Genomic DNA, 25,635 nt, shown 5'->3' with positions numbered 1-25,635 from the left:
GTTGATCCATACATACTATATACAAAATAATATATAAATAAAAAAAGCTCCGTAACAACTTTTCTTTCTGTTGCGTGAAACGGTGCACAACAACTCCGGTGTTTCAGTGACTGACTAACTTAGTGCGCTGCTTTAAAAGAAGTTGTTTGGTGTTACCTGACGTACCATCATTGGTCTGCAACACTCACGCAACGAAGGGTCCGGACCATTTTGTATTTATATAGCAATTGCGTTGAGTACACCGCAGGATGCCAAATGATGAGAAATGTCCCAGGGATGTCGGACGTTGACATGACCCAGAATTTTTTTTCTCTCGCGCGCGATAAGACATTTAATATCAAATATTTTTTCACGCATACACCCAAGAAAGGGACTCGGTGGACAAATATTTTAACTTGAATCAATCATATGATTCACATATTTGAGATTATGGATTAGTTTTTGATCGTAGAAGGTGATTAGAATTCCTATAAATGTGGAAAAATTCATGCATTTCATGAAATCTTTGTCATGTTGTGAGAAATTTTATTATCGCGACGCTAAGATGGCGCCTGTAACGGTTAAACTTGAGAACCCAAATAAAGTTATCTTGTTTATTGCTGCGGGAAAGTCAGGTGTCCATTAACATGAAAGTTTAGCTTCTTTTTATATACATTCACTGTATATATTATTAAAATTCAGAACTTTTTCATAATTGTAACAGTTGCGTAGTTTTGGCAATTTTAGGGTAAATAGCAGCAACGCTTTGTAATTGTCAAAATGGCGGCTTGATCTAACTTCTAGTTTATTAAAGGATCACATTTAACGTTTTATATTTTGTTCTATTTGCATTTTAACCTGAAGTGTTCAAAAATTCTCTCAAACTTCAAAGCTTCAAGATTGTACAGAAAAGGAAATTTTCAACAAAAATGATTCAAATTTCTTGTAAGAAGTTCCAAAATTGCCTATTTGTTCAAAGAAAACAGTGTAAGACTCTTGAAAAACTAATTAAAAAAGAAAATAAATGCAAAATTAGTAAATTCATAAATATTATTCAATTTTCTTCCCATAAAACGTGCTTTTATTGACTTGTTGGACAACTCTTAAATGTTTTCTGGTAAATTTGTAGATGAAATATAATTTTAAAATGATTTTTTTAGTATTTTTTTCAAAAATGTTTTTAATTTTTGATCACTTTGAGTAATTTTTCGAACAAAGAAGTACAAAATAGTAATTTTTCGTGAATTTTGGTTCAATTTTTCATAAATATTCGTGTTTTGACTGCTAAAAAGTCCTATTAACCCTTTCGCGTTCATGTGAAACATAGAAACATTGAAACATGCGCTCTTTATGGCGATTATTTATTCTCCAAAACTGTTCAGTTTAACCCCTTTGCTTTTTTATTTATTTTATTTTTCAAATTTTTATAAATTTAATTGTTTTTCCAATTTACAAATACATCAATTTCACAGGAAAGAAACAAAAGATGATGTTTTGACTCAGAAAAGTTGTTCTAAACGATTCTTATATCCAAAGAATAAATATCATGATAAAAAGAGCGCATGTTTCAATGTTTCAATGATTCTCGTGGACGCGAAAAGGTTAAAAAACAATTAATGTTTCACGTTTGGGTCTACATATGATACAAAGAACGCGAAAGGGTTTAGTATTGAAAATGATTAGTAAAATATGAATTATTGGGCCTAATTCAGGGACCAAGAAACTCTTGAAATCTTTGAATTTTGTACTAATAAATTTCAAGATTTTAAGCAAATTTCAAGAGTTTCTCGGTGGCTGAATAAGGTCCATTGTCGGTATATTTGTAGAAGAAAATAAAAAAAATCAGTGAAAAGACATAAGGAAATAAGTAATTTTGGGCATTACGTCAATTTTTGAATTCTCACTTTTTTACATTTTTGTTAAAAAAATTTTGTTCTGGTGATATCGATCTGAAATTTTTGCACAAAAATTCTACATGATCAAGGAATTTATTCCCAAAAGATTGGTTCTAAATCTATCAGAAATATTGCGCAATAATACAAAGTTCTGGGATCAGTCACCCCTTTACCCCCCATGGCAAACGGAGGGTTAACAAGCAATGTTCTAGCAACGTCTAAATGAGAGTAAATTTTGAACGAAAATGTATTAGAAAATCACAAAATATTTCATGATCACGCGATAAGAAGTTCTTAAATGTTTCACACAAAGAGGGTCACCACGATGGTCTCAAATGGAATTTCTAAGCCTCAACGGCGCCGTCCGTACATTTTGGCGCGTCGAATGGCTCCACAGCACACGGCGCGATACTTCCTGGAGAATTTAGATCATTTCCATACCGGCATCTCTCTGGTGAACGCCATCTCGCGATACTTGAGAATGTGACCTAAAAAGGAGCATTTAAGCGATTTTTTTGCTTGCTTTCTGCACTCGATCATGGTGAGGTTCTTTTTTTTCGTGGAGGGGCCACTTTTTTTTTCAGACTGAACACTGGATGGCGGATTGCGAAGCCGCCGTCCCGCGTCTCCTTGTACCTAAGATGTGAGAAGAAATATCTTCCGTGTGTTACATGAAATTACCATTTAATGCGCGCGCGAGGTGAGGGCAAACTGCCACACGGTGTGAAGAGTGGAAGGAATGGTACACCACCGTGGAGCTCAAAAAAAAAGAAGCAAAAGAAAAAAAAAGAGTCACACTTGAAGAAGAATGAATAACAATGAGTGGAGACAATGTTAGTTTTGGACGGAACCGAAATACAAAATTAATATTTATAAATTGTTAATTTTATGTCTCACAAACAGCATCGGTATGGACGAAAATAGCGATCGAATGATCGAAACATTTTATATATGTTAGGCCCAATAGCCACCACCTAATGCTCTCTCAGCAGAGGTGCAGAGAAGGTGCTCTTATGGTGTGCGTGTTGTTGGAATAAAAAAAAAGTGTTTTATTGAGTGAATAAAGGAGAGAGAATATAATATAAAAATTTATTCAGTATTTATACGAAAAAAAACTCTATTTCGGGTCCCCCCAGAGACCCCGAAAAAGTGCGCGCAACGATCTTGGTAACGGTTAAAGCGCGATCATCTGCGAGCCCCGCGAATTGAATGAAAGGCTTTTCCTCGCGCTTTGCGAAAAAAAAATCGTTCGCGATGTATATAAAAATGCGTGTGGCTCATTTAAAAGAATTTGATGATCGTCTCCACGGGCCTCGTGCCTCCCACCCGCCCCGCATAGCTCTTCCGTCATTAATTTTTGCTTTTTTTTTTTCTTCTCAAAAAAAAAAAAACTCTCAACGTGCGAAATGAGAAGATCTCTCATTGGGCGGACGATGAAGAAATGATCTTGGTTCATAGCTCAATAAGCTCGTACGGAATTTCCTTCACAAAAACCCATTTGAGCCACTCACCTCTTTCTCACGCACATTCACGCACTCAACACATTGTTGTTTGAGATTTTGGTGCGTGCTTTTTATTTCATCTCTTTGCTCTTTCGGGGTTAATTGAATCCCCCCATGGCACATTATATCAAAAAGTTTTTTAGCTCGTTTTTGGGCCTACGATCGCCTTTCTTGCCACACACCACATCATCTCTTGTGGGCCACTTCTATTGAAACGTACCAAAACTTAAAGAAGCAAAAATTCTTCAACACGTTCCACACGCAGAATTATTGGGTGAGAGAATCAATTTTTTCGGGGTCCATTGTTGGGGGGAATTTACATACAACGTTACAGCTCAAAATTGCTCTTTTGCCCAAAAGAAATTGGCACGGAAGTTTGCGGATGGATCGTAAAATGCGCGAGAGATCGCATTTCTTACTCACATGATCAACTTTTTTTCCTCTTACAAAATAAATTTTAAGTGGTGCCAATAATGCGCCACAGCCATGAGCCATTTAAATGATTTTTTAAAGTTAATTTTTGAGATTTATTTTGCTGATTTTGTGGAAAAAAATTATATTTTACGTGGGAATTTACAATACTTAACCCTTTTGCGACCTTTGGGTCATACGCTGGCTATTTGAATATCCTAAATAACGTCTGGTTAAAATAAAAAGTAAAAAATTAATAAGAAGAAAAAGGATCAGATTCTTTCAAATAAAAAAAAATTATTCAAAGGAATTTACCCGTTTTGTATGAGAAAACCTGTCATTGGGTCAGACAGACGGCGGAGGATTTGAATGACGTCTTTTTTTTTTAATATTTCTGACATATTTTCTTGCGTCAACATAACCTCACTTTTATCTTTAGTGCGCAAAATCAGATTTATGGGATTAATTTTAATAAAAAAAAAACTTCCGGAAGTATTTTCATTTTGCTATAAAATCATTATTAAGTCAAAAATCATCACGATCCTTAGTTATTTGCCACATAAGTTAATTTGAGGTTATGTTAACAGGGCCTGTCTACAAGCAAAATGCTCTTATTTAACTGAAGTTAAACGTAAATTCACGGCCGTAAAGTAATAAAACAAGAAAAATATCCCTGTTATGTTATTTTTAATATAAATATGAATATTTTTAGGCTAAAAAATTTTTCTAATGCATAAAGGCTCTGAGGGGCTTTCTTTAGTTATCTTTTAATGTCAAACCAGACTGTCATGTTCCAGTCATGTCATTTAAAACAGCCAATCGTCTGTTCTGAACCATTCATGAGAATTATCGGGAAATGCATTGTATTTTATTTTTAAAGGATCCAAAGAGAATAAGGAGATGCCGACGTAAACGTACATAAATATAATATTTTTGCTCAACAAAGCAAACAATGACGTCATCATTGTTTTGTACGCGTGAAACATGTCGGATAATGTTTCATTGATGATTTTTGATTGGGGACAGGGTGCAAAAACATGTGTGAGAAGAAACATTACCGCGTATGTTTCTCGCGTATGATCTAAAAAACCACAAATAGTGACGTCATTAAGAACATTTTTGGGCAAATCTGTGCTGGCTTTTCCAAGATGATCCCAACCAGTGGAAAATTGAAAGTTTCTTTGGAGTTTTCTTATTCTTATTTGCTTGATTGTTCTAATGAAAAGCGAATAAACTTCTTTAACGAGCATTGAATACGTAGCAGACCCCAAAGGGTTAACTTTTTGCTAATTTTTCGTTCATATTTTCTTTTCATTCGCAGGATCTCTATACAGTCCAGTGTTCACTGAAACAGATCCCCGTTTATCAAAGAAAAGAAAACGTGAAAAGGAAGAGAAAAGAAGAAGAAAAATCAAAAGTTAGTGATTTAAAAAGTAACGGACTCCCTCGAGAGTGATCTTCCTGGCTAAAGAGGGGATTTCCATTTAACTTTTGCTCTGTTGTGAAAAATCATTTCAAGAGACTTGGCGATCACGGTGGGGGTCTTCTGATGCAATGATCATATCCAAGGATCTGTTTCTCCTCGGTGAACAGGACTATCTACGACTGCCGAAAGACGAGAAGCGTGCTGGCAACAGAAAAAGTGATCCTGCGCCGCCATCAGCTGGCATGGGGAAGACGCCTCCTGATGAGTCACGGTAAGCTTAAAGAAAAATTATTTTTTACCTCCTCCTTCTTCTGCATGTTATTGCTCCCATGGCGATCGTGCCCGGAAATATCCAAGGAGATCCACTTGGGCGATTGTCTTGAATACTGCACGCGGCAGTTGTTGCATTTACCCTGAGTGATCGTGGAATTTTTTCGGGGGGATTTTTCATGCATAATTGCATTAAAAAGAGATTGCCAATTTAATTGGGTGTTTAATGGAAATTATCTGACACTTGAACTAAAATTAATGGTGCAATTTTTCCACGCAGCATAAGCCTTTTTCCCATACAAAGAAATACTTTTTTTTTAAGTTAATAAAAAAGTCGATAAAGCATTTATGATCTTACTGATCACACGATCAGTTCAATTGAATTAAATTGCAATAAGAAATGAGTTTTTTTTCTCAAAATGAACCTTCACAAATTAGTTGATTTTTATTCTACAATTTAGTGATCTTAGAGGCGCGATGACAGAATGGCGCGGGGCAAAAAGAAACAGAGAAGAAACCAAAAAAGAAGTCGATGAGGTCGTGAAACAGGAACTGAATTGGGGATGAAAAATTTGTCTCAAGGCCTCAATTGGCGCGAGCGCGCATGAACTCGCTGGGAGTGCATTTTTGTCACAAAATAGCAAGGCAAACCACTCGAAAAAAAAGAAGTAATCTTGCTCAAACCATATTTGCACCCAGAGCTTTCCGCATGAGCTTTTCAGTGAGACCACTTCCTAAGAGATTGACGCGATCATTGCGATGAAGTTTTTTTCCCAATCTTAATAAATTGAAATTCACGAGACGAAGGAAAAAAAAAATGAAGAACAAAATTATATCGGGTGGATAATTTTAAACTCAACACAGAGACAAGAAATTTAAGAGCTTTTTTTTCATTCATCTACTACCAGCAAGTCTCTCGAGATGTTTTCGCGCGAGGATTATTTATGATGTGTCAGGATAAAATTGAGCATTTTATGAATTCTCAAGTGAGAGCGCGGTTATTCACTTTTCTGCCAATTTTGTCTCGATGAGAAAAATTCAGTTAATATTTCATACCTATTTAGGGAACAAGGGGGAAATGGAGTGATTTTATTGCGTTGAATCTGAGGAAAACTAACCTAAAACCGTTCCTGAAGTGATCAAAGGTCAAAGCTAAAAAAAGCTTTTTTTTGGTCAATTTCTTAGAAGCTCCAATTTACTTCGATTTAAAATTCAAAGGTCATGAAAAAAGGTATGAAAGAAACGTCAAAAGTTAAAGATTTAACGACAAACGTTAAAAGAGAAACGTCAAAAGTTGTTGATTTAACGGCAAATGTTAAAAAAGAAACTTCAAATGTTAGATTTAGCATCAAATTGTTTTGAAACAACGACAAATACCAGAATGAACAAAATTAAAAATCAACAATGTTTTATAAATTTAAAATGCGTTAAATTTTATATACAAAATGTCAAAGAGGACATTCTGACATATACAGAAACAATAATCGTTAGAAAAAGATCTAATGTTTCAATGTTTCTATGTTTCACGCGGATGAGAAAGGGTGTTTATAACTAAATGAACATCCCTATTAATACATTTTCTAGTTACACCCCTGAAAAACTTGCACAAAAATGCCAACAATTACTAAGCCATTGAGGTCTATGTTTCTTTACACATGTGAAACATGCGCGCAAATGTTTCGTCACTGTATGTTGACAAGTTTTTTTTTTAAATTATTTTTTCAAAATTATACAAATTCTCAATCATAACAGTAATCGTATTGGGAAATAATTTTCTGTTGTGGATCCAAATAAAAAATACTTTGCAAAGTATCTCCGATGAAACATCAGCGTGAATGTTTCAATGTTGTATGTTTTTCGGATGTTTAATTGAAATTACTTCTCAGATAAAGATATTTTTCTCAAATTGTCTTTAAAATTCCTATCGAGGCATTCTCCATTCAACCTCCTGGCGCGATTACTCCCCCTAAACAATGTGAACCTATTCACCCCAAAAAAATCAATTATTTGTTTTTATTTTATTTCTAAAACAACTTTTAAAAAATTTTTGTAATCACAGGAAGGTATCTCGCGTCAAGTACAAGATGAACCTTGAATGCGACAATCACAATTCACTGTGACCCTCATGTGCGAAGAGTTTTGCCACCATTATAAAAGGTCAAGTTGTCTTATCATCTCGCGTAGAAAAAAAACATTCACAAAATTCCCTGATAAAGAGGGCCTGATGTGTTGCGCAAGAAAAATCGATTTCTTTTTTTTGGGGAGAAATGATGGGAAATTGAGGAAAATTCGAAGGTTGGTGCACACATATTGGGTTGACATTGAAATTCACCGCAACTTACTATCATTTCACCTTTCCGGTGGCACTCCTGTGGGTTCCGATAAAAAGCCGTATGTTTGTTTTCCCTCCGTGGATCAGAGATATGTAGGTAGGTTTATAAAAAAAAAAGACAGAGGGGCATAATTGAATTTTTGATATGAACGCACCAGCTGTTTTCTCTGGAAGTAGAAGAAGATTCTCTGTACGGATGGAAGGAAGAAGGAATATGAAATTAAGAGAGAAAAAAAAACGGCAATACTGCAAATAATTACATGGAAGTTGTGTGGCGAAGGGGATTTGGGTACAAGAAAAGAAACAAAAAAAAAGAAAGAAGATCGCGCAACTCTTGAGGTGGAAACAGTGCAGTGGGAATAAAGGTGCAAAAAAAAATACGCGGACTTTCAGACAAATAAAAATGGTATATTTATATAAAGTGCAACAGTCAATGGCAGGTGTTTGTTGCTTTTGGTACACATTGTGCGGGATTTGGAATGCCATCGCAAATGCAGAAGAATGGGATGCGAGATACCTCTCAGAGTCGTGCTAGGATGGCAACAAAAAGACACGGTTGGGGAGAAGGCGCGTATTAATGGTAACACCGTGGTGCGCAGATCTGCTGCGAGAGCTGGGGAACTATTGGCGGGGTATCCGTGGGGTGTTGCTTTTTTTAACCAAACAATAAAAGAATTCAACGGAGGAGAGAAAACGCAGCAGCAACAGTCACAGAACCATCAAAAATCCCATCAGACTCTTTCAACTTGTTACACATTCTCCCTCTCCCAAATGCTCATAAAATGCACCTCCTGCCCTCCGCAACATCACATCAACATTTTGTACAAAGCTCGTATAGAAGCACCCAAAGAGTCGCTGCTTTTTTATATCTTTGCCTCAGCTCAACACTCTTTATGACTTCTTGCAATTTTTCTGCAACACTCTTGCGTTTTTGCCATTATTTTTGGGGTCTCTGTAGAACATTTTGGTGGTACCTCGTTGGCTGGATGCTTTTTTGTTGTTGTTGATCATTAGACACATCCAAACAAAGGGATGTGGCGAACACGATGTGTGGTTGCAATTTAAAAGCACTTAGAAACTCCATGGAGAGCTGCAGATGGGAAGGAAATTTCCATCAAAATTCTCTACATGGCACACATTTGACTTTATTATTTTGAGGCTAAAAAGTACAGAAGAATAATAAAAAAATGATATTCTAACGTTAGAAAAAAAATTAAACGTTAAAAACTAGAAACTCGTGAAAGAGAAGAACGTGAAACATCAGAAACGAAACGTTGAAAATTATAAAGAAAATCGTTAATCATTTGAATTGCTGTCAAACGTTAGAAAAAAAATCTAGCACTGAAAGAGACGTCTCGAATTATAAATAAAACGTCAAACTTCAGAAAAAAATCAAAACTGAGAGAAAGATATAGTAAACGTTGGATTTATTGTCAGGTATTAAAAAATCAAACAACGTTAGAAATAAATGTCAAAATGAATGAAAAATTGTTAAGCGATCTAATCCTTTATTTTGGTGTAGATGTGAAACGTTAGAATGGACCTGAAATGTTAAAAAAAAAGTTTTGGAATAGAAGTGTAAAATGTCAAATGATAGAAAAAATTAACGTTGAGTTCTTCGTTAAGCGTTATTGAAGAAACGTCAAATTATAGAAAAAAAAATTATAAAACTTGAGGAAAACGTTATGAAATTTAAAAAATCTCATGTTGCAATTGACTTTAAACGTTAGAAATGTCAAACAAGGAAATCAATGTCAAATGTGAGAAAAAGGAAGTTAAACGTCAATAAAACATCTTCGTTCAAAATATATTTGTAAAGTTTGTAAAAGATTAATTAAATTAAAACTAAACTTAAAAAATAATATTTGTCAAGACTTGTAAAATAAACTTTTGAACGTCGGAATTGTCGTTGAGTGATGGAAGAAAAAAAGTCAAACTGTAGAAAATAAACATAAAAAAAAATGCAAAAACGTTAAACATTGAATAACCATCTAACGATGGAAAAGGAACGTTAAATTTGGAAGACTTAAGCGTTTGAAAAACGTAAAATGTTGAAATAGACGTTAAACTTTAGGAAAAGAACATTCACCGTTAGCAAATGAAACATCAAACGTTAGAATTCCGCAAAATAATTGTCAAAAGTTGTTAATTCGAATGCAAAAACCATCTATTGGCCTAAATTTATCTTATTTCTTAGTGAGATAAAACAAAATAACCCTTTTTCTTGTTCCAGGATGGTTTAACAAACCACTTTTTGGTTGAAAATTGTTCCTTATAATTCCCTTTACCTTAATTTATGTGAAGTAAGGATTGGCGGAGCTTTTCTTAAATCCATTTGTACATTAAAATTCTCTATCAAATCATTAAATAGGTTTTCAATGAACCAAACAACCTTTAACAAAGACAGCCAAAGTATGAGTAAAAGAAGTCGAAAATTACATGTTAAAATGACCAAAGACAGAACCACCATATTTATCGAATTTGTAGCAGAATTTATTGCTCGTACAGCAATTTAATTTCCATTTTGAAAATACTCAAAAGAACATCTCAAATGGTTGCAGAAAGGCGTGAGAAATGGTTCTGAATTACATAATTCATTCTCTCGTGGTCATTTCCAGGCAACTCCACGAAGGAAATTTGCATAGCATGCGGAAAGAGATCCACGAACTGATCGCATTGCGTAATCACTGGGAATTTCATCTGTGAATCTCTTTTTGGGACTTGTATCATCTCTTGATTTTCGCATAGTCTCATGTTCTTTTTCTTTTCTTTTTTTTTTTATCTAAATATAATAATTTTCGTATGGGGTCACGTGGCAACAGGTTTCTCACTTCCTCTGACGGCGGAACCCCAAACCCGCGGTGTGTTCTACCTGTCGATTCTTTGCCAAGAATTTAGCCAAAGGGGAAATACCACAGAAATTCCATCATGACCAAATCTCAGGGTATAAGGATTCCGCATCTCAAAGGTGCTGCGGATGTTTTTGTAATTTTTTTTCTTCTTCTTTTCTAATGTGGTTTAGCTTTGGTTCTTTTGTTAACTGTGCGAGGATCAATTTACACCCAAACATCTCTCTAACTATATATAATTTTATCCAATATATAGCAACGGAAGTTGACATCGCGAAAGCACATCTAACCTCTCTCTCTCTCACTCTAAATCATTCTGACACACAATATTTATATTTGTATATAGCAATTTCAAGTTCAAAGTCATATTCATAGGATTAGTTTATGAAGAAAAAAAAATTATATAAAAGCCTTCCACAGAGCGCGCTAATGGTTTTTTTTCTTACGGGGAGAGAGATGAAAAGAAATATGTATGCCGCGATGAACTCGCACAGATATATACCCCCGAGACACTTTTTTTTGCGCTATAACAACGCCAAAATTTTCGCTAATTGAAGGTGTTCAGCGCTGACTGGCCTCAGAGGTTATGAAATGATGTGCGTCATTTTTTTCTGTGTGTAATGCTGAGTTTAAGAGGAGATAAATTTGACACTTTTGTTGGGGAAGAGCGCACCAACAGATCCATGGGAAAGTCTCTTAAAACACAGAATCTTGTGCCTTAAGTCAAAGGTTATACCGAAAAAATTATCAAGTTTAGAATTTTGCAAGAGAAATCATAAGAAATTGCAAAGGAGTTTACTCATTTTATCAGGTTTATGCTGGAGGGGATTGAAAGAAATTATTTTCGTGCCAATGATTTTCCAACGTTAGAAATGAAATGTCAATTTTTGAAAAATAAATGTCAAACGATAAATTAATTTATTAAATTGATAGAGGAGATACAATTGTTTCTGATGATTGTGATAAATTAAACGTCAAAAGAAATGTCATTTTTTAGAAAGAAACACCTCAAACGATAAATTAAACCCTTTTTAGAAAATAAGCGAAAGCGGCTACTTTTTATGACCAAATGTTGTTTCGAATGAGAAACTTGATAAAAACAGTAAAAAAGAAAAATCAAACTTTAGGAAATAAAACGTCAAACGTTAGAAAACAAATGTACAATAAAACATTTAAAGAGAACTGCCAAACTTTTTATTAAATGACATATAACAAAGAAAAGAGAAACTTCTAAAAATAAAGTGTCAATCATATTGTTGTCAAACACACCTGTCAAACGTCAAATAAGAAACATTAGGCGGTAGAAAAGAAAAGTTATATTAAACGTTTAATTGTAGAAAAGTTGTATTTTTAAACTTTGAAAATGTCAAATTATATTGAATTAAACGTCAAATATAAAAAAAGTCGAACCTAAAAGAAAAAGCTGTCAAAAATTACAAAAAAACCTTAAATGATTGAAAATTAATGTCAGGCATTTGAAAATGAGACGTCAAACAGACGTTTAATTAAATGAAAAACTTTAGAAAAATATTCAGAAATATTAAACGTTTAAAAGGGAATGTCAAAGTTAGAATGAGACGTCAAATAGGAAATAAAGGTCGAAAACACAAAAAGAAGTGTCAAAAATTACAAAGAAATGTCAAACGTTTTAAAAACAGTGTTATTCTTGTCAGGAACAACTGTCAAATGTTAAAAAAGAAACATAAGGTGTTGGAAAAGAAACGTCAAACGTTAGAATATTAATTTTAAAGTTTAGAAAAGTAAAGTCAAAGTCTAGAAAAAATGTCAAACGTTAGATAGGAAAATAAAAAAAATCGATCCTATCTTTTAACATAGGAGTATGGTTTATAATCTTCGGGAACATCGGTTTGAAACAGATTGTCAAACGTTAGAAAACTGACGTCAAATATTGCCAAAACACACATCAAACGTCAAAATTCTTTTAAATTGTAAAAAGCTACGTTCTGTGGATGCAACAACCGTTTATATAGGTTCGTAATCTAGAACAGAAATTCTGCCTTTCTTCACTGAAATTGACACACTTTCATTTGTAATGGGGTCCTTACGTTTTGTATCCCGGAAGTCCCCTACTATTTCTCATATCAGGAGGCAGGATTAGAACTCATAAACTAAGCATTATTTTAATGTATTCTAACCAATTGCACCAAGGATTAGCATTAGAGCAATTTTTGTACATTAGCAGTGATCAATGGGATCAATGTATTGCAATGTTGTGGCTGTATCCGCCAGAGGGCCATGGCGGATGGAAGCTGCCCGCATAGAGAGGGTATGAATGTGTTGTGTGGGGTGCGAAAGGAGTGATTGGTCGCAAGTGGCGAGGAACTCTGTGAGTCACGGCATTTAGTGTAAAATCTCAAATCGTGCGCCTCAGTTGAGTGCATTGAACTGCCAGCGAAAGTGATGGCAGCGCCAACGTTGCCATGTTAGTGTGTCCCTCTCGCACATACCACCCATTCCGTTCGCACTCCCATATGTCGTCGCCTAAAACTTTTCTGTTGTGTATTTCTGGCTCCACCAGCCAAAGTGTTGTGCGTTGAAGTTTTGCTTTGCTTTTTTTTCCTCGCTTTTTTTTCTTCTTTCCTCACGCTCTCTCTCTCTCGTTTAAACATTTTTCATGGGTTTGCGCGCGCGGGGTGGGCACATCGGCGGGGTGATGGTTGAGCAAGAGATGGGGCATGCGGGGAGACGCAAGAAAAGACGAAAGAAAATACCACAAGAGGAGTCTATGTGTAAGAGAATGTGTCGCTTTTTATGTATTTAAAATCGTCGTCACATTAATGTTTATAAGCTTCTTTTGCCATCACACACATTTAACGAAATTCATTGAACTTATAGACGCAACACACAATGGGTGTACGAACACCCCTACACGCACGCACGTATGTACATCTCGTGTCTTGCGTGAGGGATAAAGCAAGCCAACAGCATTGATTATAACTCCTTGTTGGAAAAAAAAGCCTAAAAGCTCAACGAAAGCTCTAATATATGTAATGCCTGCAAATGGATCGCAACAGCTTCTTTATCTCTTCATCACACCACAAGAAATTTCCATGGGTAGACGAGAAAACTCTCAACCACTTTTCCACTCCTCTTGGCACGTTCATTTGAGCAAAATGTGAATGTGCAACTTGCACATATGAGGCAATCTCCTGATTTGTATTTTTAGATTTATTTTTCCGCCATTTACACCGAAAAAAAAAGCCCACAGAGAGCCCATTTTGCAATGCTGTTCGCACTTTCCGCGCCACCATCCCCACGCAGCTTCTCGTAGCTCCCCAGAGCCATAATACACACAGAGGGAAAAAAAGAGAGAGACTCCAATATGAGAGGCAGAGCGCACATTTCGAGTGGAATTCTTGCCTCGTACATTACCTCAAAAACGATTAAGGCGATGCTGTTGGTTAACAAAAAAAAAAACAAGAGCTTTGGTATTTGGTATTTTTTTCCCTCTCGTGGCAAAAAAAAAGTTTTTCTGCGTGCCGCAGGTGGGATTGAACACACACACACACAGACATCATATAGACATTTTGCGGTGAAAATATGCCCCGTCCGGTCTCCATTTATTGCTGAAAGTCTGCACGCAGACAGGTGTGGCAAGCAGGAGGGAGAGCAAAAGAAACTTCCTCGTTGGGCAAAAGCCGTCCACAAAACTTCTTTTCCCCACACATTTTCCGCTGCCGCCGTAGTGCGTATCGTGTGGGGTGCAATGGGAAATGCACAATTATTTTTTTTTGTTATCACCTGTGTCACACACCTGAGGAATTGGAGCGAAGGATTTCAACTGTGATATTTTGTTTCGTTCTGCAATAAAAAATTAATATTTCCAATGGGCACTCATGCAATTTGTATAACAAAATAACGAGAGAATCAGCACAAATGGGAGATTGGGAAGAAATATTTAAAACAAATAAAACATTCAGATTTGAACCTAAGAACTTTAGGGTGAAATTGTACAAACTAGGCAAAACGATCAAGTTCAACTAAGTTCTTTAAAAGGAATGTTTTTGAGCCATTTAAACAACTTTTTTGGTTAAAAAATTTTAATCTTTTGATTTTTTAAATTTCGCTGACAGAATTAAACAACTTACTGATCAATGATTCAACAAATAATGAATAGAAATAATAATGAATAGTGAAGAATGGATTCTTAACCACTCAAAAGTTCACTCTGTTTGGACTTTTAAAGGTTAAAAAATACTTTAAAAAATATCAAACGTCAGAAGAAAATGCCAAAAGGTAGTAAAGACGTCTTAATTTAGATGATTAACGTCAAACCTAATAAATCGAAATATTATGAGTTGAAAAGGAGTCATTAAACGTTAGAAAATAAATGTCAAAAGTTTATAAAATCGTCTAACTTTAGGAAATAAACCACAGAGATTAAGCAAGGAATGTCAAAAATTAGAAAAAAAACGTCAAAAAATTAGTACAGAAATGTCAAGATAGAAAAACGTCTAACTATAAATGTCAAAAGTTAGAAAATAATTGTCAAATGTTGAAGAATATGTCAAATATTTTTATTCTATCAGCTAATACTTTTAATCTATCAAAAAATATATTCATTTTGTCAGCAAAGTTCTTTTATTCTGTCAGCTAATATTTTCACTATCTTCAGAAAAAGATAGGGGAAAGATAAGGGAAAGGGGCAAAAACCGCATAGAGGTTTAGGAGAAGCTGAAAATATAATATTTCAGCAAAGTGATCTTACAATTAGAAAGACTTGCAAGGAAGAAAATTTCCTAAAAAATGAGATTAGTTAGAAGTTTTCAGTAGACGTTTTTTTTTATAAACATAGAGGTTCTTTTATTAGAATTGAAAAAAAATCCATTAAAATTCCTAAAATAATTTTACAAAGAAAAATCTGTTATACAAGAAATCTTTCTTTCACGGTCAATAAATCTCATTCTTTCTTCTTGTGCTCCAGACTAGAACACGGATTTTTCTGCAATAACTATTTAATTAATTTTTCTGCTAAACTAGAACAAAGTGCAGAGAATTTTTTTTTTTGGAGGAATTTGAGGAAATTTCAATGAGATTTCTTCTTATACGTACTGTTTCCCCGCATTGTTCCTTGTGAGGACTATGTGTGTGTGAGTGTACGGATGGCTAGTCATTGTGCGTCATATCCGGTCATCTCTTGATGTGGAAAAAATTTACAAAACACAAAAAAAAGTCTCCCCCCTGAGTGAGGGATTCAATGACCTACGTGGTATCTGTGAAGGTGCAAAAATCCTTCGTGAATACCTCGACGGAAGTGAAAATTCTTTGACACGGCGCGATGGTGCTAAAATAAATTCATATACTCCATAGAAGCTACCTTTTAATGCACGGGAAAAAATTGTCACGATGCATGGGGCAATGCATACAAATAGGCAGACAATTAAATGCTATTTCTTGCGGTCGTGTCTCTACAATAAAATTGCAAGACTTCTGTGTGCGAAAAAAAAGAAAATAATACATAGCTAGGATTGTCGCGCGAAGAACAACAAAAAAAAAGCTCAAAGTTTTTTCCTCCCGCGCTCACGAAAAAAAAAAAGGCTGTGGTAGTCATTGTTGTGGGGAGGTGAGATGTTTAGTAGAAAAAAGCCCCAATGTACATTTTTGCTTCCTTTTATAGGTGCCACGTTATAAAATTTTCACTTAAATCCAAATTGCGCGTACTATGTACATATGTGTGGGTTAACCTTGAAAATTGTTCATCATTCGCTCATTTTTTTTTTATTGTTAAACGACGCAAACAGTACCAAAATTGCGTCTGTTTACAGTGGCAAATATAATATACGAGGTAAATTGTCGCTTCGCTCCAATTTACCTCGCCCCGCTTCGCGGGGATTAGTTGCGCTTCGCGCAAATTTTATATAGAGAAAATAATTGAGATGAATAAAGTCCAATAGAAAATGTATTCGTTGGTAACAATCGCCTGGTATCAGTAGTCTCTGTACCAAATTTCATCACGATCGGACCAACGGTGTAGAAATGCATAGATGAACAGACACCATATTTTTGAGAGACCTTTCTTTATTATATAGATGGGCCACGCAAAAACCTCCAACAGATATTTCAAAGGGAAAAAGTGAATTTCACACAACATTTATGGCGCCGAATTCAAAAAGTAGTCAAAAAATCATGAATTCTATATGGGGGCTATGTGAAGGGGGGCTCTGGGGGGAAAATGAATGCCGTTGGTAAAAACCGCCTGGTATCAGTAATCTCTGTACCAAATTTCATCACGATCGGACCAACGGTGTAGAAATGCATAGATGAACAGACACCATATTTTTGAGAGACCTTTCTTTATTATATAGATAATGTATTATATATAGCTCCACATATGTATGTACCCACCCCGAAAAATGAAATGATAGAAATTGATGTATGTGCGCGAGAAATTTTTATGTATCTTCGACCTCAACTTCTCTATCGTTCTTTCTTTCTTTCATTTTTTTTTTCTCCCGCGATGGCCTTTTTTATTTCTCTCGCACCCAGAACGTTTGTACATACATAAAAGTATGATGTGAGGCACCTCTCTCACACGAGATACAGAGAGAAAGATGGCCCATGGAGTACATATATATAAATGGTCCTACATATAGTCAATGTTATGTATAGAAATTTTCTAGATATTCAGTTTGGTGCGGGGAGGCCTATTATCAGTTTATTTAAATGATTGAACAAACAAATTGACTACGCACGAGAACAAATTCTCCCCAAAGAACACACACACGGACACATCCCCATGGCCGGAGAATATGCAGAATTGACGAAAAAAATTCATCATAATCATCTTACACAATTGAGAGACAATAGAAATTGACAATTTCCTCGTGGCGCATCGAGAAATTGACAAAAATATTGCGCTTAAGAGGTCAAATTGATGGGAAAATATATATAAGTGGATTGGTCATAAAGAGAAATAGCAAAAGGGGGTGCTCAGTTGAGCAGAAAAGATCACTTGTTATGGAGACGATCATGCTTAGAAATTAATTTTTATTTTATTTTATTTATTTGTAATTTTTTTTGGCAGAAACTTCTTTATTAGGAAGATAGCAAAAGCCGCAATTTAAATTCATAGGTAATTAAATATTTATTACTGTTGAAGATTACAAAAATGGATTAAAATGACAGATTTCGGAGTCAAAGTTTATGAAGATTGAAATTGCTAAAATATATTAATGGCCGTTAAATTTAAATAAGCAACTTTTGACTATTTTTTTTGTTCATTTCCAGCATTTGACATTTTATTTTCTAACGTTTGTCGTTTATTTCTAAATATAGACCTTATTTTTCTAACGTTAGAGCTTTCTTTTCTAATGCTTTTGACATTATGTTTTAAGGATTTTTTATCTATCGTTTAGATAAATTTTCTAATGTCTTGACTTTTATTTTTTAACGTAGGACGGTTTTTTTTAGGTTAACAATTTTTCTAACGTTAGAGGGTTCTAAATTATACGTTTTTTTTCTAAATAAAATGATTTTAATGTCTTTTAGCATTTTTTTTATTAAATTTATACGTTCAGTTTCAAAGGTCTATAGAATGGAAGAAATCTTTAGTCTTTTAAATAATAAAAGAATTAAAAGAATTTGCTTAGAGAATAAATTTATTCGCTTACAGAATACAAAGTCTCAGCTGACAGAGTTTTTTGTATTCGTAGAGAATAGAACAATTTCTTTCAGAATAAAATATTTCTTGACAGAATGAAGTATTTACAAATATTCAAAAAGTTCGCTGACAGAATAAAACTGTTTGCTTACAGAATAAAAATTCCTGGTCGAACAGAATAATTCGCTAATAGAAAAAGAATTCACGCTGTAATTAATTTACAAAACAGCTTCTTATATTTCTCAGATCAAGTTAAATTCTCTAATTACCCTTTATATTTTGTTTATTCCATTTTGTGATTTTCATAACAAAATGAGCTTTAAACTATCAAATGAGATTTTTTTTATTATATTATGATTCATCAATTGGACGAATTTGAAGAAAACCCAGCAGATGTTTCTAATTTCTGGGAATTTTATTAAAGAAAAAGAAATATTCCCACTAAAAAGAAGTCTCCACGACAATCCCAAACAATTCCAGAAAATAATTACTCAATCGTCTTCTTAAGAAAATTTGCAGAGCTATAACAAAAACTCAATTGAAATTCGATGCAAAGAGCACGGAAGAGTTGGGAATAATTGACCAGGCGCCTCCACTTGTGTCCACCAAAGTGGAGGCGCCTGGTGCCTCCTTATGCCACATAAATTCTTTCACACACCGTTCCCTACAGTTTTTTCTGTTCGTGCCTGAGGAGTACCACAAAAAAAACTCACGGATTATAAGCAAGACAGACTGATTGGGGCAGGAATAGAAGAAGAAAAAAACAGCATTCTCTAATAATTGAGTTTTAAGAGACAAATTAATATAAATTATTGGTTTCCTCTTTGTAAAATTTTTTTCGGGCATAAAATGTGTGACACGGCTTGAATTCCAATGAGTTTTCCTGCCGAATGAGCAAGACTTGGATGGAGTATTGACAAAAAAAAAGAATCTGTGACATTATAGAATTAAAACTGTTATTATATCGTCATTATTCACATCACACACAAGTAACCAAAATAATGAGTTTGACATTCAGCCCGAAAAATTCTTAGTGCGACCCGCGAGATGTTTTTTTTTCTTTGCGTTACATACATCGCTATTTGCCACTCATGAGCGCTGCCTCGATGGCTTTTCCATTCGTCACACACACCACAGGCTGCTGCTAAAAAAAAATTCGATGGTGTTTCGAAAAAGAGCCCAATTTTTGCCACAATGCAACCTTTGCATGAAAATTAATTTAAAGCTGATTAATTATGCCCTTCGAAGGTTTCTAGAGGGTTCGCACCTAACATTTTGATTTATTTTCCCGCCAAGAAAAAAATCTTTTTCAATTCCTCTCTATGTACACTTTTAACCACAAAACCATATTGTAACATACCACTTTACCACTTTACTCAATAAATATTTACATGCAAAACTCTCTGAAGAATTTGCGAATAATTTTCGGCAAAAAAAAATCGTCGTCGTCTTGAAACTGAAACAATTTTCGCAACTCCTTATCTCGATGAGCAAACTTTATGTCATTTTAAAAGCCATTTTTGGTAGCCGTGCGAACAGTTATTCCCCAAATAACGTTTTAAAGACATTCTCTCTCGCAAAGACATTAGCAGCACGTTTTTACTGCGCGCGCGAAAAATGTTTGGGAAGGAAATTACTCTGGAAGATGCTTTCTGACCTAGTTTTATGGTTTGCAAAGTAGGTTGGCTCTTGTCTTCGTTTTTAGGGATTTTTGTGGGTCCGGAAAGAAATTTGTTGAAAGTCCATGCCCAAATTGCTGTAAAATTGTTTAACAACGCCCTTACGCCTATATGGTGGTTAATTGCGAAAGTTTACGTATTTGGCTATTGGGTGTTGAGTTTATTTAAAGAATTATAATTCGCTAAAAAAATTGGCTTAGGATCTTTTATTAAAAATGTAATCATGAAGAATCCGCTAGATAAGAATTAGTAGATTTAATAGAAAAGCCCCTTTCGAAAATTTTTCGAATCTGTGATATTTTAGATATTTGAGGGGCTTCTTCAAACCTTTCATTTGTGTGTAATTGGTTCAGACGTTCTCGGCAGACATTGAGGCCAAATTTTTAACTGTGAAATCAAATATTTGGACTTCGAATTCGAATTCTACAGGGAACAGTCAAAAATACAGAAATTGTAAATTTCACAACAGATCCTGATATAATTTAGAATTTAGAATCCGTTTTAGTATACTTTCTTAATTTTTTTTATAAATTAAATCAAAGTCCGAAAATTTGATTTCGAAGTTAGAAACTCGATATCGAAAAAAACTAAAAATTAAAAATCACTATAAAAATTAATTTCTTTTAAAATAAAATAAGGTTAGGTATCACTAACTAAATCCAAAATTACGACTTTTTCGAAGAAGTGTTTTCGATTATAGATGTTTTAATAGGAGTATTATTCTCCTTCCGCATCCACACTATTGTCGCCCCCGTGCGTATTTACGTCAAGAATTTACGAATTAAAAAAAATCGATTATAGTTCGAATTCGAAAATCTTTTTACGCAAAATGAAGAAATAGATTAAATTACCAAATTATGTTTAGAAATCAACTAAATAGGTAATTAAAAAAACAGAAAATCAAAACCGGATTTCGGTTTTAAAAATCAAAGAAATAAATGAAAATTCGAATTATGAATCGAAAAGGTACTTTATGTTATAATTCTTAATACATTTTCCTGATTGGACCTTAATTTAGTAATTCATAAGGTCTTACTTAAGAATGAAAAACTGCAACGCTTTTTTATTTCGAAACATTAAATGAAAACGAATTTCTTTATAAATGGGATTTCCAAGAACTATTCAAAGGCTATACGAGTGTTAAAAATTATGTTCGATCCTTCAAAATGTTAAGAAGATTTTATCAAATTATTTTTATCAGTGCAAAATTGTTAAGTTTTTTTTTAATTCTGAAATAGATAACATACCTGAAGAAGGTGATGTAAATATCCGAAACGTCGAAGTAATTTAATATGTAAAATTTTACTTTCTAACCTAATTTTTAAAATTATTGAGAACAAATAAATTGTAGGCACTAAAGGTATATAAGTCCATTAGCAGTACAAAATAAAAGAAACGAAGATAGAAATAGATTTAAAAGAAAAGAACTTTAAAACATATATTGCATAGAACTTTTACCAGGCGTCTCCATCTAAAGGTTTTCTTCCTTACAACTTTTCCTTTTGTTTAAAAATTGCATTTTTGCCGTCAAAAAAACCCTAATAAAGCTTTCTTAGTGGAATAATCTGCGAGAGATCTTACATTTTCACAACATATCCCCTCCGGGAGGAAATATATAATAAATTCGCAGCTGTTTTTGGGTTCTTCAATTTGTTTGCAATTTCGGGTTATTTTTTAGCAAAAAAAAGTATAAAATTTGCCTTCTCTGCATGTTTTCTGTGCTCCTTCCTCTTTCCTCCCTCTTTTGTCTTTTTTTTTTTGCTTCTTTCTTACCTCTTTACCCAATAGAACATGGAGATATAATAAAAAAGAAACCACTCAAAATATATTTTTCATTTGACCTTTTTACATTCGTCAAGAAAAAAAGTCTCTTATTTATTTTTAGACATTAATGCACTTTTTATTTTAACTCCGTCTCACAGTCTGTTGTCTCATTTGCAACACATCAAAAGCTAAAGACTTTGATGGATACAGAAGAAGCAACAAGAAAAAAGCTCCAAAGCGAATAAATCGTAAAAGTGGGGAATGATAAAATTGAATTTGTGATGTAGTTTCAATGGAAGATTTTGCCAAATTAAAAAACCAAAATAAAGAAACATTAATTTGCTGAAAGTTCCCGCAAAGGGCCAAAAGAGGCCACGAAACTCTCGAAATTTTCCTCTCCCTTTTTTTTTATTATATACCTTTGTATACAAAAGGGCAATAAATCAATTACCGTGCAATGCGTTTTTTTTGTTCGTCTCCAGGTGTTGCTTTTTTCACCTCTTCTTTCAAAACATCCACGAAAATTACCATTGTCAATTGAATCTTTCTCACTCCGCACCATGATTTTCCCTTCAAATGACTAAATAATCCGAGATTGGCGGAAGTTTCGCAATTGCGATTTCCCTTGAAATGTCTCTCAATGTGTGGCACAACCTTCCACCAAAAAAAAAAAAGCAAAACTTGGAGGGAGCGAGCAAATTGAAATAATTGCCCAAGAAGGAATTTGAGTTCGCACTATTGTACTACTTAAGAGTTACTTTAGAAGTGCAAAGAAGCTTTGCATTTCTTGTTATAAAGTAATTTTTTATCAGAAATCGATATTCTTTGATATTTCTTGTTGGAAAATTAATCAGGCCTGACTTATTTTAGAAGGTCCAAGCCTGAAGATAATTCAGAATTCATATTCTTATATTGGTCTTGAAGGTCCTAGCTAGAAATAAAATCAGAAATCATATTTTTGATGTCCCTTCATTCCAGGTTTTTCATGTTCTTCAAGTTTCTAGTCAGAGAATCGTTCTGGTCCTCTTAATCCTGAGGTTTCTAGACACAAAATCTTTCTGCTTCTACTAATTTTCTGGTTCTTCTTGAAGATTCTAGACAAGAAAACGTACCAGGATGTTATTGTTCTTGATGATCAGGTCAGGACAAAAATCAGAAATCATATTCTTGTTGTCCTCCACCAGAAAATCTTTCAAATGTTCAAGTTTTTAAGATTCTAGTCATAAAATCTTTCAGGTTCTTCTTGATTTCGAAGTCTTTATAGACAAGAAAATTTGTAGGCTATAAGTATTCTTGAATATCGTGAATATCTAAACTAGGAAAGAACCAGAAATATTCCAGGTTCTACAGGTTTTCAAAGTTCCTTAAGTTTCTCGTCAGAAAATCTTTCAGATTCTTATTTTTCTCGATGATACAAGACAGAACAAGATTAGAAATCAGATTCTTCGTGTCATCTACTTAAAAATCTTTCTGGTTCTTGAAGTTCTTTAAGTTCCTAATCACAAAATCTTTCTGGTTCTTCTTAGTTTTGAAGTTTCTTATTTAATCTGATTTTCTAGCCAAGATCTAGCCAAGTTCCCAGATCTTATAATTCCTGAAGATCTAAGTTAGAAAAAAAAATCAGGAGCCATATTCTTGATGTCCTCTGTCAGAAAATATTCAGAAACTTTATTCTTCTTGAAATCTTTCGCAATGGTGAAGCTTCAAATGTCCCAACGGTCGGTCGCTTTGCGCTTTCCTTATGGCTTGGATCCTCTTCTCTCCACCTAAGTTTCCTGATGCTCTGGTGCGATCTGTTTGTCTTGATGTTCTGTTTCTTCTAGGTTGTTTCATTTTTCTTTATTATTTTATTTTGTTGAATAAGTTCGTTAAGCAATTTAAATTTAAAACAACGGCGATGGCCTAAAACTGCCGTAAATAGTCTCTTTGTTAGAAGTTTATTCAAGTTTGACGTTACAAGTTAAGGGACGCAAAAAGCCAATTTCTTTGCTTCTTAAATTTTTTCGGCATCATCATTTGAAAAATTTGCTTCAGTCAATCAGCTCTGTAGCAAAAATCACCGTATGTCTCCCTCCTGGGTTTTGTTGACGGCCCCGCAGACGGGAGGCTGTGTGCACAACTGATGAATCTCAAAATGGAGCCTGCGAGTTTTTGCATTGCGCCTTCCTTCCCCTCCAACATCTTGTGTGCCTTTCAGTGGATTTTTTTTTGGTTGTTGTCCGTGTGCCTCCCAACGTTAATTTATTACTCTGGAAGGTGCTCAATGAGGTGAATGGATGGACGGGTTCGAAGGCAGGTGGTTAAGATACTTTCTGTGTTGTAAGGTGAAGAAGTCCAAAGCGGGAGGGCAAGTGGTGGGAAGAAGTCAACGAGAAATTGCATTCGTGCGATTTACTTACCTACATTAACTGTCCAAAAATCTCGAATACAACTGCCGAATTTTTATGACAATTCAAGCTAAAAAGCCGCAAGTGGGGGCCCCCAGCGTACGTTGGTAAGAAAGAAGCCCCAAATGGGCAGGGAAAAAGCGTGTCAAGGTCAGTAGTGTAATATCCAATGACTTACCTGTCCGAAAAACTCACACCGCCGCGGTATATATACACACATCGCGCGCGCGGGGCAATATTACATCGCGCCAAGAAGTCGAAGAGAGAAGCAGCAGCAGAAAAAAAATTGGTTACACACGATTTTTCGGGCTTGGGCAAAAGTAGTCATCATCATTATTTTTATCCAGCAGACCCCAACAATGCTGAATTTGGCCGCTTTTTTTCCTCTCCTTCACCTCCATCGCGAGCATATTTGACTTTTGTTATTGTTTCCATCGTGCATTTTCTTTTCTGCCCGTCTGATGACTTTTTAACTTGCTCTCGTGTGTTCCACTATTAGACCGGATGTCGGGTTTGATTTTTGTATTACTATATACAACGTATTATGTGTAATTTCCAACCCAGTTTAAAAAAAAAAGTCTTCTTACCTCCCAGAATTCTCTCACAGAACTATGTACATTGTACATTGAGTGTACTAACATGAGGATTCTGTTAAAGAAGAATTTTGAGACTGATCGTCCCGTTTTTCTCAAAGCGCGCCCCCATTTTTCCATTAAGTCTTGCTGTGGACTTTTCGCCATGCTCCGAAACGGAATGTGGAGTGAAATGGGCAAGCTTTCTCAAATATTTGCAGAGAAATTTGGACGTATTTTACGTAATTTAGCTGCGGAAGATGTTTTTTGTCGATGTTAATGCCATCTCCCTCACTCTCAATGGTTTATTTTATGTATTTTATTTTGTTACAAATTGATTCTTATTAAGAGTGAGAAAATAAATATAAAAAATGATTAACCCTTTTGTGTTCATTAGATCAAACGATCACCTAAATGTGAAACATTGTTTTTTATGTAATAATGTTTCACACGAAATGCTAAGAATTAAGGAAAAGGTTTTGATCAAGAAATATCCTTTGGGAGCATCTAAAGATATCGAATGTTTCACGCAGTAGTGAAGAAGTTAATAAATGAAACCAAATGCATGAAACATTAGCGCAAACGTTTCGTCAGTGAGATTACTGAAACAACAGAAAAGTCAAATGTTAGAATAAACTTCAAAGAAAGATAATAAAATTTGTTTTAAGAACATCTCTTTAATAGATTTCTATCTACGTTCTTTAGAATTCGCTCTCAAAAGTCAATGATGAAACATCAGTGCAATTGTTTCATAAAATTGCAAGAGTGAGATAATTTTTATTTTTACATTTTTAGACAAGTTCAATTTTTATTTTTAAGGTAATTTTGAAAACCATTAAATATCCACTTATTTTCAATGTTGCTTTTCTTGTTTACAATGTGGGAAAACTGCTTTTTATAGACAATTCAAAATATTTAGATGTTTCATCCGAGTTATACAACATTAAT

The 25,635-nt window shown here is 34.5% G+C and overlaps 4 protein-coding genes across 4 annotated transcripts in view; 2 read left to right on the top strand and 2 right to left on the bottom strand.

Annotated features, from left to right (window-relative positions):
* LOC129795035 (probable asparagine--tRNA ligase, mitochondrial) overlaps nucleotides 1-25,635 on the bottom strand; it is a 1,173,171-nt gene that overhangs the window by 399,378 nt on the left and 748,158 nt on the right. The window lies entirely within an intron of this gene.
* LOC129794972 (mucin-2-like) overlaps nucleotides 1-25,635 on the top strand; it is an 826,140-nt gene that overhangs the window by 264,320 nt on the left and 536,185 nt on the right. The gene's annotated exons all lie outside the window — the stretch shown is intronic.
* LOC129795002 (sodium-dependent nutrient amino acid transporter 1-like) overlaps nucleotides 1-25,635 on the bottom strand; it is an 899,230-nt gene that overhangs the window by 399,378 nt on the left and 474,217 nt on the right. The gene's annotated exons all lie outside the window — the stretch shown is intronic.
* The window catches only part of LOC129794996 (uncharacterized), a 69,720-nt gene that overhangs the window by 1,045 nt on the left and 43,040 nt on the right, over nucleotides 1-25,635 (top strand). The window contains exon 2 of the mRNA XM_055835989.1: nucleotides 5,109-5,484. Coding sequence (XP_055691964.1) covers nucleotides 5,342-5,484 — 143 coding nt within the window. The 5' untranslated portion in view covers nucleotides 5,109-5,341. The remainder of the gene's footprint in view (nucleotides 1-5,108; nucleotides 5,485-25,635) is intronic.

The sequence above is a fragment of the Lutzomyia longipalpis genome, chromosome 4, assembly GCF_024334085.1.
Source record: "Lutzomyia longipalpis isolate SR_M1_2022 chromosome 4, ASM2433408v1".
Lineage (NCBI taxonomy): Eukaryota > Metazoa > Arthropoda > Insecta > Diptera > Psychodidae > Lutzomyia > Lutzomyia longipalpis.
This window is presented reverse-complemented; position numbering and strand designations above follow the sequence as displayed.